Source organism: Alligator sinensis, unplaced genomic scaffold (genome assembly GCF_000455745.1).
Source record: "Alligator sinensis unplaced genomic scaffold, ASM45574v1 scaffold337_1, whole genome shotgun sequence".
Classification (NCBI taxonomy): Eukaryota; Metazoa; Chordata; order Crocodylia; family Alligatoridae; genus Alligator; species Alligator sinensis.
Genome location: NW_005841927.1, coordinates 1,865,226 through 1,878,389, shown reverse-complemented (window position 1 = coordinate 1,878,389; position 13,164 = coordinate 1,865,226). Strand labels below are relative to the sequence as shown.

Sequence of the window (13,164 nt, the reverse complement as noted above, 5' to 3'; positions counted from 1 at the left end):
GCGGTTTTACCTCAGCGGTCCCTCCGCTAGCGCGGGACGCGCCTGGATCCTCCCTCGTCTCGAGTTTGGGGGAGAGGCGTTCTCCTCAGCTGCGGGAGGGGCCATGGCCCGGGCACCCCCCCCCCACCCAGGCAAGTCGCCCTCCTCTGGGCTGGAGCAAAGGGCCGCAATCGGGACGTCCCACCCTTCTGGGGGGACAGCAGCGCCCTAGGGTCTCCCTACGCCCTCGGGGGGATGTATTTAATGGATATTTGGTTTAAAGGGTGTTTGCTGTCCAAGAAACGAGAGAGCGGCCGCTGCTGCAGGTATGCGGTAAGCAAAAAGCAGGCTCCGTCTTCAGAAATGGAAAGAGACAACTTCTGTGCCTCAAACGCACCCCGGGTCGGACCGAAGCGCGGGAGAGAAAACCGCCTCCCGCCCGCTCCCCGGTTGTGTTAAGCGCCCGGCTCGTCCCATAGACGAGGAAGGAAGCATGTGGCGATGTGTTGTGTCTCCCTCGATCGCATCCTGTCGGTGCCATCTGGCTCGCGAGTGTTTTTGCATTTGTATGATGCAATGTTTTGGGTCCCCCGCGGCTGTTTGGCGACACGGTGTCTTTCTTCCTTCAGCAGCGAGAAATAAATACAGCGCGCGGCTTTTTTTCCCCTCCGCGTTAAACACGGGGCAGGCTCGTTAAGGAAACATACCTTGGAGGGTCCTGCTCTTAACGGGTTTCAAACCTTTCAAAGCAGGTGTCCAGACATTGCAGTGGGAGAGGAGTTAAAGCTCTTCAGCCGTGTTTTGGGAATTGGCCGCGTAGCCCAGGTGGCAGAGTTGTGATCGGGAAACTCGTGTTAATTCTTCTTGCGTTTTGCAGCAGTTTTATTTATTAGGTGGTACACTCAACATGACAGATTTGTCCCCTCTCTGTTCTGAGAGGGAAGGGTGTTTTGTAACATCTTTTATTGAACCAGCTGCATAGTTTGGGGAGAGATTGGCCCAAGCCTTCGGGCAGTTTGTGTCCTTGGTCTCCCCCCGCTGTAGTTCAGTAAAAGATGCTACAAAACACACTTCCTCTTGTACGTCTCCTGGCCCATTGACTAGTACAAGAGCACTCCAATCCTCTACATCAGCGGTTCCCAACCTGACAGGTTGTACACCACCAATTTAAAGTGATACAACCTTAAAAAGTACCACCAGCAATTTTTTCAGTTGAATCTTAAGTACCATCAGCAAATTTTTTGTCGTATAAAGTAATTATTATAAACCTGTTTAATGCGTATTGCTGGTGGTATGCGTACCACAGCTTGGGAACCGCTGCTCTACGATGTGGAAGAGGACCCAATTCTGTGGAGGTGAAGATGGTAGCAGACTTCAGAGAAACTTTTGCAGCCGGTGATTGCTGATTTGTGCGTCTGTCTTGTCAAAATGTTTTAAATCCTAGAAGCAAAGGTTCTGTATCAGGGTGGGCAATTATTTGTGCTGGAGGGCCACTTAATGAATTTTGGTGAGCTACTGGGGGGAGGGGAGGGCAGAAGGAGGAGCAACAGCCAGGTTGACGGCAGTCAATCCTATCCGGCCTGCCAGCCACCTCTGGGGGCCTGAGGAGGGAGGCCTGCACCCTGCACTTCTCCACTGAGCTGCAGCTAGGGCTGGGCTGGGCTGGGCTGGGCCGTGCAATGTACAGACTCCTCCATGCCCCGCGTTCATCCTCGGGCTTTTGGTAGGGGCGGCCGGCAGGCTGGATATGGCCAATGGGTCATATTTTACCCACGTGTGCTCTCTATGCTTACATTTATATATTTTTATTTATTTATTCATTCATTTATATAAGTACAGTAAAAGCTCCGTTAACTGTCACCTTACAAGCCGGCATGTTCCATTAACCGGCATGCCGGCTTGTAAGGTAAAGTGAAACTGGAAGTGCCCACCATGGCACTTCCAGTTTCTCCAAGCCCCCACAGCCTGAGGCAAAGCAGCCTGTGCTGCTGAGTCCCCGCAGCCCAGGGCATAGCAGGCTGCATGGGGCCCCCCTCCCTGTCCCTCAGGGCCCATGGGAGGGTCGGCAATACCTCAGGAGGGGCAGCGATGCAGCAGGAGAAGAGGCAGCCCAAACAGGCAAAGACATCTGTTTAGGCCTCTCAGTTAACTAGCATATTTTGTTATCCTGCACTACCCCCCCCCCCCCCCCCCCCCCCCCACCCCTGTTCCCCATGGGTGCCAGATAACAAAGCTTTTACTGTATATGAAATCGGTTAAAATGTCGATTATTTATACATACAGTATTAGGTACAGTTGTCCATAATGTTGGTTTGTGGTAATACTCAGGTAAGGATTTGGGACCTGTTGACTGGGACAGACTGAACTCAACACAGAATAGATTTTTCAGTTGCCCAAGTGATCTGGGAGCACAAATCCCGTTGACAGTCAGTGCTCTTGAATAGTCTCCAATGGCTTCTATCCCAAGGAACCTATAATTGAAGATACGTGTACAAGCAGTATGTCAGATATGTATGGACATTTTTGTCATGACATTCATCTGCTAGCCTAGGTGCCTTAGATAAATAATGCAAAAATAGAACCAAATCCTCCAGGGAAAACTTCATCCTGGTCACAAGTCAGTGTGTGGGGTTTTTCTTTATCATGTCCTAAGCTCTTCAGATATACACATACACTTTCTGCTGTGTTGGCATGTTAATTATATTAATCTGCCCTGAAGTTGATTATTAGTTGATTATCTGGCTTTTTAATGGAGACTAGGACAGAGTTCTTGAGGAGGATTTGAGCGAGAAAGGTGTGGTTTTGTGGAGAAACTTGAGGACATTACATACATAAGAAATGGTAACTAAGTCACACAGGGGTCTGTATGAAACGCATTTTTTCTGTGCAGTTGCTGTGTATCAGGGAGGATGCTGAAACATTTGTGGTAACTTACTATTTATTTCTCTTTTCTCTAATACAATGTGTTCATTGCATGACAACTATATGTTATATAGTTGTATGTGGGATGTGCAATGCACTGTTTGTGAGAGAGGAGAGAGATTCCTTTCCTCCCTCTTTGTGCTGATGAATAGATCCAAAAAAAAGTCTTTTACCTTGGCTCTGTAGCCTGTTCCACAGGGTAAGTACATCAGTTTTCCTGGGAACCATATCCTTTTGGTTATTGCTTGGAAGAGAAACTGTTGTGTAGAAAATAGCAGGATGGTTAAGTGAAAACTAAATAGCTTGTACCAGGGGTGGGCAAAATGCGGGCCGAATGCGGCCCACCAGGCCATTCTATCCAGCCGACAGGGCCCCTTACATTTTCTAAATTTTGTTATATTTAGCTGCCCCTGACAACCTATCATGCGGCCCTCGATGGCTTGCCAAAACTCGGTAAGTGGCCCTCTGCCCGAAATAATTGCCCACCCCTGGCTTGTACTCTTAAGGACAGGCACCTACTTCCTAGCTAATCCCGAGTGGTCAGAATGTGGAGTTCTAACATCAGGCGTTGTGCTCGATGGAGTGAGGCGCAGGGGGCAGGGTGTCGGGAGATGTGGGCTGTCTGTGCAATAGATAAAAATAAAAACAAAAAGCAAACAAAACATATTGTATGCTATATAAAACTGAAAGGCTGCACAGGATAGGTAATTGCTCTTCAAAGCGAGCATTTAGGTCTGTGGTTTCTACAGTGCAGTGTTAGCCAGTGAGGCTCTTAATATAGTGGTAATGGAAAGACTTCTGACCAATCAAAAAGTCTCATTCATGAAGTTGGTGTCAACTGCCAATGGCTGAAGTGTGGTAACTGTGATCTTGGTAGAAAGGATTGCAGCAGACAGGCTAAACTAAGACAGAGTTGCACATTGAAGCCTTAGAATCAAGCCTAAGCAGCATGAGATTTAGCGTCTGGATTCCCAAAATGTTGGTCTTAAAACACATTGCTGGTTTGTGATCAGTGATAGAACTGTCTGGGGTAAATGTGCACACATGTTTCTGTCATATATGTAACAAAGAGCTTTTAATGTAATCCTAATAATTGAATTTTGTCTGAAACAACTGGTTATCCTGGGGCCTGTTGTAATTCCTGTTTGCTGCCTCTTTGCTAAAATATATGCAAAACAAGCACTGGGTATGTAGACAGGCAAATACATTTCATAGTGCAAAACTGCGGAATAATGCATGGTTGCATTTTTAGGATGTATGCCGGTGGTCTCTGGTAATGAACAACTTCAGCAGTTGAATTTTGTCTTTCATTAACCTCACTGGTGGGCTGCCTGCAGCCTTTTTTAACTTACCAATGCAAATACTTGCCAAGGCTTTTTCTGTAAGAGCTATTAGGAAGAACTAGTGATGTATCTGATTTCTCATGTGCTTTCAGCATAGCTTCCTAGTATGTTTACATGTATTATTGATAAGGGAGGTCTGCTTCTTTTGTCTAACTGGAATATTTTAAAACACCCAGGTGGCTTCTTACAGTAGCAAAGACTGAAATGAAATGAATGTGAGATCATGCACAGCAGCTCGGGCAGTACAATTTGATTAGAATTCTAATAAAACAGCAGACGGACATCACCTTGTCTTGATTTTTGCCTTTTAATAAAAAGTGTTAGCTGGGTGTTTATGTAGCTGAATAGAAGCACTCATCTGTGAAGCCAGAGGACACGGCACGCAACTTCTTGAAGGGTTTCTTTAAGATATTTACACGAGAGAGGTGGATGAAGGCTGCCCAAAGTTCAACCCACCGTGTTTTAGAGGGTGGCCTCTGACTGCATTCTTTCTGTAACAGCAGGGTGAGGACGGAGCCTATCAACAAGTGAAGTGCTAGGGAACTTGATAAAGAATTCTTAATCATACCTATATGTTTTAACATGACATACCAATAAATAGGGTCAATGTGTATTCATCTTCCCTGGAAGATTCTAATATGGGGCATTCCATCTCTCTTTTCTCTTTTTCTTCACTTCAAATGAAAATGAATGGAAATGTATGTTATTTGTAAACTAAGTATAGCTTTCTTGCAGCCTGTCAGTTAGGCCTGCCTGGCAAATTTAGGCACCCCTTTTCAAAACAAGTAATCCTGTAGGCTGCATTTAAGCATGGTGAGTTTGAAGTGCTCCAAATTGGAGCATTTCAAATGCATATCTGTCCATATGCATAGGTTCTATCCTGCAGGCTTTCTGTTTGTCTCAAGGTGAATTAAAACGTGTTCAAGGATAGCTGGACTTCAGCCGTGGCCTGGACCCACAGACTTTGAATATAAAGATGCATGGCCTTGTGTGCCTCCAGAGGGTATTGGTCTTGGGTATGAGGGTTGCAGAACAGGAGCAATGGGGATGGAATCTGGAATGCTGTGAATTGCCATGATTTTCTACTTTGGACAAGGCCGCACATTGTGCCAGCATACTCCCAGTTTCTTAGCTCAGTGGAGATGAAAGAAAATGAGGCTTCATACTAGAGAAGCTCTTTAAGATCTTTTTATGCAGTGCAAAGGCATATTATCCTGAATTACCTGTCCCGGGGATAAACTAATAACCCAAACAACTTGCTTAACCAGAGACCTCTAAAACTCTTGAGTAATAGAATGAACATGTGTGAAGCTGCTAAATCTTGTTTTTGTTGGCTTGGTGTGTGAGGCCTTGCAGTCCACTTGATGGCATTTCTGCTTTTTTATGTCTATAAAACAATGGCTTTTGAATGCTACAGATAATTCAGAAACTTGAAGGCATGTTCTAGATATCAGTGGGCAGAATCCTACTATTGATGTTGGAGAAAATTGCGAAAGCACATGGGATGAATGTAGCTCCTGCCATCTGGTGAGCAGAGCCACTGGTTATAAGCACCTCTACAGTAATGTATAGATCAGAGTACTGGCTGACATCATTGAAAACCTTCCAGAATAACAATAGCCCTTTGTTATCTCAGTCTGTCCTTCTGATGGAGTTTTATATGGAAAGGATAAATAAGGGCGGGGAAGGGAAGGGGAGACTCATCCAGCTGCAAATGCTCTGAGTGGGTGGGAAATGCAATATTGGTGTGAAAAGATACATAATCCTGGCATGGAGATGGCATGGGAGGGGTGAGTGCGTAGGAGGAGTTTCAGAAAGCCCCTGAATTAGATTGTGGGACAGGCACATGAGAGACATGGGGAGAACAGAGAGGTAGGTAAAACTTGCTGCACACACCAGCACAAGCTCTGTCTGCAGAAGCAGCGATGCTTGTGTCCTTTAAATGTTAAAAAGGGACAAATTGGTGTTTGAGATGCCTTGTAGAAAAGGTTCTGCCAGCCTTCATCTGAACTGAATTTTCACTGAGGTTGTCAACCATAGAAATACCTTGTGTCCAGGGTGGATAAAAATCAACAATGAAAAAAAATAGGATTTTTTATTTAAATCAGATGTTTTCTGTTTTATTAATCATATTTTTGATGGGGTTTTTTTGTTAACATGCTTAAAAAAAACCCAACCCTATATAAAGATAGTTTTAATTTAAAACATGTTAAAGCTCAAAGATCACCCTGGAATAGGGGTTATAACGTTTAATTATATACTATTTGAGATGATATATTCATGTAACCTTTTTAGAAAAGTTTTATAAGTAGGTCACAGGAGGCTATGGACTATATTAGAGGCCCAATCTTATGGGGTTCTCAGAGGCTACTCCATAGATTAGTAAAGATTAAAGAAAACCACTCTACCCAACAGGACTCGGTGCTCAGTCTAGAAGATCCCATTAAGCATCTCTGTGATGCTTAGTTTTAGTTCTCAAACTGTGGATTTGTGTCTCCAGAGATAACATCCTTGTTAAGCAATATATGGAGATGAGAGAAAACAGATCTGATTACTTACCCATCAGCCCTCTTGTCTCTCTGCAAGTTCGTGTACACAGTCAAGCCCTTACCTTTCTCTAAAAGTACAACATTTCAAGAAGTTAAATGAATACAGGATATCAAATAACAAGAATGCACTTTTTGTAGAAGTCAGTCATTAAATCAAGGCTTCCAGACCAGTGATTTAAATCAATTTGATTTAAATCAAGTCCACCCTGCTTATGTCTAATCTGGTAGATTATTGAAGGGTGGGGTGTTACATTACTGGGGTTAGCAGGGAAGGTTAGGAGCAAGTAGTTTGATGCCTAGCTTAATTTAAAAAAGGGAGGGTGCAGATCTAAATGCTGTATAGTCTGGTTTAAAGTAAATCCTTATGAATATCTTTTTCTCAGACTCTTTTCTGTGCTACCGTGACAGATTCTAATAATGTACAAGTAAAATGTATTATTGGGTGCTTACCCGCTTGTGGTTGACATGCTAAAAATTGTTAACATTGTGGTCTACATCTAAACTATTTAGAAGATGACTTACATTGAGTTTAAAATAATATGTAAACACTTGAGAATTTTTTGGGTATCTCTTCCATTAAGGCAAGGAAATTCTTTCTTTTGAACAATCTTTCTAAACCAGGGGCAGGCAAAATATGGTTCATGGCCCGGATCCAGCCCGCGGGTGCCCATCAACTAACTGTATCCCACCCAGCCCACGTACCTTGCACGCATCTGGTGAGCAGAAGGGCTCAGCCCAGCCAGCACACGCATCTTCTGGGCAGGGCTGCTTCTGCCACTGCTGCAGCTGCTGAGGCACCTGCTTGGCTTCCTTGGCCTCCAGCAGCTCCTCCTTGTCTCCCTGCTGCAGCGCTTGCTCCGGGGAGCATGTAGGGAAGAGGTGGGGGTGGGGAAGCTGCACTGGGGGTTGGGGGAGAGCTGCTGCTGGGCAGGGGTAGGGAGCTGGCAGGAGTGCAGAGCCCATGCCCAAGGGTGCGGTGGGAGAGTGGAGCTTGGGTGGGCAGGGTGTGTCCCCCTCCTGTGGGTGCACATCCCTTGCCAGTGGTGGCAGCAGCAGGTGGGGGCCCTTAGGGTGCTTGTGGCACTGCCATCCAGCAGCTCACATCTCTGGCCAGAGCTGCATATAACAGCAAGGCGTACAGCCACTCTGGCCTGCCTCTGTTGAGTGGGGCTCTACCCAGTGCACTTATACCTCCTGGCATTTGCTTACCATCAGGGAAAGCCCCACGTGATGGAGCCAGCTGCCTTCCCTGCCATGTGCAGGTGCCGGGACTCCACCAGAAGTGCCAGGGAGCCCTGCCCCCTGCCTTGGTAGTGCACAAGTGCCAGGAGTTGCACGTGTCCTGTGAGGAGCCCTGTGCAGTGGAGGTGGGCTAGCCAGGCTGTGCTCCTTGCTACCATGTGCAGCTCTGGCTGGAGCCACGGACCACCAGGCAACAGTGCCTGTGCAGGCCACAAGTGTCCTGAGGGCCCGCTACCTGCTGCTGCTGGTCATGGCAGGGGCTGTGCGCCATGGGGGGAAGCATGTGGGGGGGTCCTCACAGCCCGCCCATCCTCCCTCACACCCCATAAACCCCGCATACCTACATTCTGCCTCCACAGCCTCCCCACATATACATACACACACCCTGCAACATACCCTATATTCCCCTATCCACACTTGCACCCCCCCCAACTACACCCCACACACAAAATATCAGTGTAAGACTTTATTTTGACCTATTATGCAGTCACCTCCATATACACTACACTACACTACACAAACACAAATCATGACACACATTTTTTGTAATAAAATGTAAATGTTATAGTACGTTTGACTTCTAGTATATGATTTGGGGTTTTTTTTCTAGTTCAGATGCCCCCAGCCACAAGGAGTGCTTCTGGGGGCAAGGGGAAGAACTTCTGGTAGCAAAAGTCAGGAGTTAGGGGCAGGACTTCTGGTCTCAAGACAGAAAGCAGGGAGCGGGGCACCTGTCAAGGGGTGGGACTACCCTTGTGGCCCTTGACAGCTTACCAAAACTCATTAAGTGGCCCTCCAGCTGAAATAGTTGCCTACCCTTGTTCTAAACCATGAAATGCCTAGAGCAGATGCAGTGCAGAACAAATCTAAGTTTCATTTCTTGGGTCTTTCCTGTAGTGTGATTTAGCAGCAGGGCAGATCAAGACTTTAATTTAATGATATCTGTAAGAAGAATCAAACTGGGTATTACTCATGAGTCTGAAGTAGGTAAATTCATGCAGGGCAAGGATATCCAGAATTGCCTCTCAGAGTATTATTAAAACATTTTGACAGGTCTAAAAGATTCATTAAGAAATAGATAGAAGGTAAGTTAGTGATATTGTGGGTGGGGAGTGAGGTGGCAATACAGATACTGTTTTAGATCATTAAGCAAATGTGCCATTAAACCTTATTTCCATGTTTCTAGATCAGTGTTACTGTAGAAACTGTTTTGGGGTGGTTCTTTTTGGACCTGGGTTTTCTTTTATCTTAAAGGATTCTTGAAACTTGCAAACTTTTAATGGGTGTAGATCACTTACACCTAAAGGCAGTATTTCATTGGGGGATTAAGGTAACTTTTGCTGCATTTCCAAGTGCAGTGCACCTTGAAATGATTCAAAAGGGTAGTGTTTCAGCTGGAAGATGTGTGTAGCTGGAGCTCTTCAAAATTGCAGGACGGAGGTTGGGGACAGTGGGGCGGGATATGTGGAATCTAGAAGAGTTCTGAAGGGGGCATGAGGTCTGTAGTGGTGGCAAGGGTGCTCCACCCATGGGATGACTGCCTTTCCATTCTCTAATCCCATGAACATCTTGGCCATCTCCCAGGAGCAGGCACAGAGGCATAAAGAGCAAAGTTGGTGCCCTGGGCAAACCGTGCAGGAGAGTTGGGGGTTAATTCTGGGGGTGGGGAGCGGGTATAAAGTTTTACCCATGCCAGCAACTCCTAAACAATCCTTGCCTGGACCGCTACTACTGCATGCTCTGCTCACCCCAGCAGCAGCCAGGGACTGTTGTGGAGTTTTTGGTGAGGGGCAGCTCTTGCTGTCAGGCTGTGTACTCCAGGGTTGAGGGGCAATTCTGGCATCTCTCCTAAACTGTCACCTGTGGTGGGTGCCCCTCTTGCCCGCCCTTAGTTATGTTACTGAACTGAGATGCAGAAGAGTTTGTGGGTTGGAGAACCTGGCTCCAGCTGTGGTGATTGATACTCTTCATAATTATTTCAAGAGGTGCCCTTTTTGGAGCACTTCAGCCGCTGTTGTAATATTTCACATCGCACCTATGTTTGTACAGCTGGCCCTCTTGAAAGGTTATTTCTGTGTTCAATTCACCTGTGGGCAGAAATACTGCCTGACAGCGTAGGAAAAGAGGAGAATGCTGTATCCTGCTGGAACTGCAGGGAGCATTTGGGACGGTACATCTTGATTACCCAAACTGGGACGTACTTCTGCAGAATGTGCTGTGAGATCTTTAATGGCCAAATGCTGAAGACTTTTTGTTGCCATGTACGTGCACTTCTAGCAGCACATGGTTCTCTGACAAAATGTTGAGGCATTAGTTCTTTGCTGAGTTAAGGGGAAGAAAACCACTTATCTGAACTGCCAATATTCGGAGTATTCTTTTGGATGAACACATTGCACAGGTTCATCCCTGCTTATCTTAAAATCTGACATTCCATCCTAAGGGCATAGCTGCTACATATTGCTTGTAACCTGGCATCCTACAAACCTGTTTTTCATCATTGCTGTACTTATTTTTCACAATTGCAGAGTAACTGTGAAATCAAGATGGTCCACATTGGGGAATAAACAATGTTACTTATTTCAAGAATTGTTTTGGAAGATAATCTTGTCAGGGATAGGTTCGTCACACGGTAAGCTCATTAGGTACAGTCTTTTCCCTATGCGCTTCCTCTCAAAGGATTATCTTGTAATAACCCTAGTTCTTGAGAATTTTCTCACCCTAGCCCTGAAATACACTTGGTTAAGATGAACTTCCCTCTGCAATTAATTCCCCTCCTTGCAATCCAGGTACATTAACCTTCGAGAGCAAATACAGGGGTAGCATTAGTGAACTCATCTGAGGTTTAAATATCTTGTTTGTCCTTAGTGCTGTTGATTTGTATAATGAATGGGATATCTCCACAGCAAGGGACAGGCTTTTAAGGTACATATTTTCCCTGGTTGAGAAAAAAAATCTGTCTGCTTGTTAACAGTAAATATTATTGCCTTTATCTGCTTCTATTTACCAGTGCCTTAAAAATGTATGTCTACTGTATTTGGTATAATATTCAGCTTATACGAATTCAAGCAGTTCTGAGTTCAAACATGAGAGATTGTCTAATGTTTTTTAATAGAAAATGGGATTAACCTTGAAACAGTAATCTTTTACTAACAACTAATTTTTTCATCATAATTTGAATTATTTTTTTTCTTAAACTGAAAGTTGCTCACAGTATTTTGTTGAACTTCTCTTGTAGTGCTTTTAACCAATTTTAGCATTGGTGTATGCTACTTAATGTTTAGACAGTTGTGGTTATAATCATTTTACCTTTAAATGTTATGATTACCTTTAGTTTTTTTTTTAAAATCTCTTTTATGTCACAATTGCAAGATGTCTGGCTGTACAGTATTCCTTCCCTTTTCCAAAACATGGTGTGGGAATTTAAGTGTCTGATTGTGAACTCATTGCCTTCCAGGCCAGAAAAAATGAGCACTACACATAGGCCCAAGTGAACACTTATGACAGTTCTCATAATTAAAACCGACTTTTCCTCCCACTTCACTTTAAAAGCACTTTTTTAACATAGTTCCTGCCAGAACTCTTCTATCGGGAAGCATTTCTAACTGTATTTCTAGGGCTTTAATACTGTGGTAAGCAATAAAGGGGGTGTTGGGTAGAAGCTTTATCTCAAAACTGTTGCCCTGCACAGTAGTTTTGGCTCCCCAGCCTAGCAGAGATGAGCAAACAACAAAAGCACATCAGACTCTGGCTCTAATAAAGCTCTGTGCATATTTTTGTGTGTCTGGCTCTGATCATGTTTCTATTAAAAGGATGCACAGAAACCCGAGACATTTGTACTTACCAATATGATATCAGAGGTCATACACAAGTATTTAAGAAAGCTGAGGTTCCTTTTCACAGGAAATATTTTATTGTCGCAGGTGAAGATAAGTGACTGTTGGAAACTTGTAAAAAGACTTGGTATAAACTTGCTAGTTAAGCATAGGAGTGGGAGCGCTCACAGTTTCAGCTAATCTCTCAGTGGGTAGCCTAGTGAGACAGCATTAACATCCTAAGAAATTAGGCTGCAAGTGTAATGATTACCTCAGGTGACTCAAGATCACAGAGTTCAGGATGGGAAGCATAAGACTAATGTGGAGAGGAGGCAGCAAAACTTCCTAAGAGCAAAAGATGAGTTCAGATCACTGTGGCATTTCCCCTTTTAAATGCCGCCGCCCCCTCCCCCCCAGTGTTGATGGGAAAGGAAATCCCTTGTTATCTGCAGCTGGGCCTTCTCTGTAATGTGGTCTTTTGAATATTTTGTCCAAGTATTTCAGGGACAGGAAATGGCTCGTAGCAAATAAGTGTATAGGAAACGAATATCCAAGTCCTGCATAAATGGAATAGAGATGGGTTAGCAAAAAGATCAGACCTTACTGGGACCAGCTTGGGGTGTTGCTTAGCTAGTGGAGAATAAAGGAGCTTTCTGATGAAATGCAGCTCTGTCTGTATTTGTCAGAGCCCGAACAGAACATGAACTTCCATTTCTTTAGCTAAACAATAACTTGGGTGTTTTTAAAAGCAAATGACTTTTGTACTTAGTAAGGTTGCATGTTTGTCTAAAAAGTTTAAATTTTGGCAAAGGGAACAGTGAAGGACTTGAATGTTGTCAGCATTTCTTAATTGATTGGTTTCTTGTTCAGCTGTCAGTAGTTGCAATATATATTATTAGGTAAGGGTTTTTCTCTATTTTGACCTGCAACTGGGGGCAACTGAGTAGATCTTTACTTTGGGGTTGTTCTTTTTCCTACGTTGCCCAGGTTGGGGATCACTTGAGCAATGTGAGGTGTTTCCCTAGTTTTAAATGTATTGTTTTCTTAGTGTTCTTGGCCTCTGGACTAGAGAAGGGGGGGGACGGACTGAACTTTTTCCCAGATTTTTAAATGAAATGAATTTTAGTTTGAAACTGCTCTAGATCGCCCTTCCTGCTATAAATGACAGCCCACAGGAAACAAATATGAACCTGTATTTGTAATCAGAGATTAATTTATCTATAAAGTACTTTTCAAAAGGGATCATGTAAAATGCTTTTGATCAGTAGTCTTCATTTCATTTTTATTTACAAATATTTTTCTAAAACGAATATCAGT

The 13,164-nt window shown here is 44.3% G+C and overlaps 1 protein-coding gene and 1 long non-coding RNA gene across 4 annotated transcripts in view; one reads left to right on the top strand and one right to left on the bottom strand.

Moving 5' to 3' along the window:
* The window catches only part of CLIC4 (chloride intracellular channel 4), a 64,396-nt gene that overhangs the window by 7,839 nt on the left and 43,393 nt on the right, over positions 1 to 13,164 (top strand). The window contains exon 1 of one of the 3 annotated variants that reach the window (XM_025198615.1): positions 192 to 312. The exons of 1 other annotated variant lie outside the window; for it this stretch is intronic. In XM_025198615.1, coding sequence (XP_025054400.1) covers positions 235 to 312 — 78 coding nt within the window. In that variant the 5' untranslated portion in view covers positions 192 to 234. Of the gene's footprint in view, positions 1 to 191; positions 313 to 2,786; positions 2,821 to 13,164 lie in introns of those variants that run through there. One more of the 3 variants, XM_025198616.1, reaches the window with a different exon arrangement.
* Positions 2,239 to 3,909, bottom strand: LOC112549536. The gene is made up of 3 exons (XR_003092982.1): positions 3,421 to 3,909; positions 3,075 to 3,158; positions 2,239 to 2,450 (listed from the first exon to the last, which is right to left on the bottom strand). It is a non-coding gene; the product is annotated as an uncharacterized LOC112549536 (long non-coding RNA).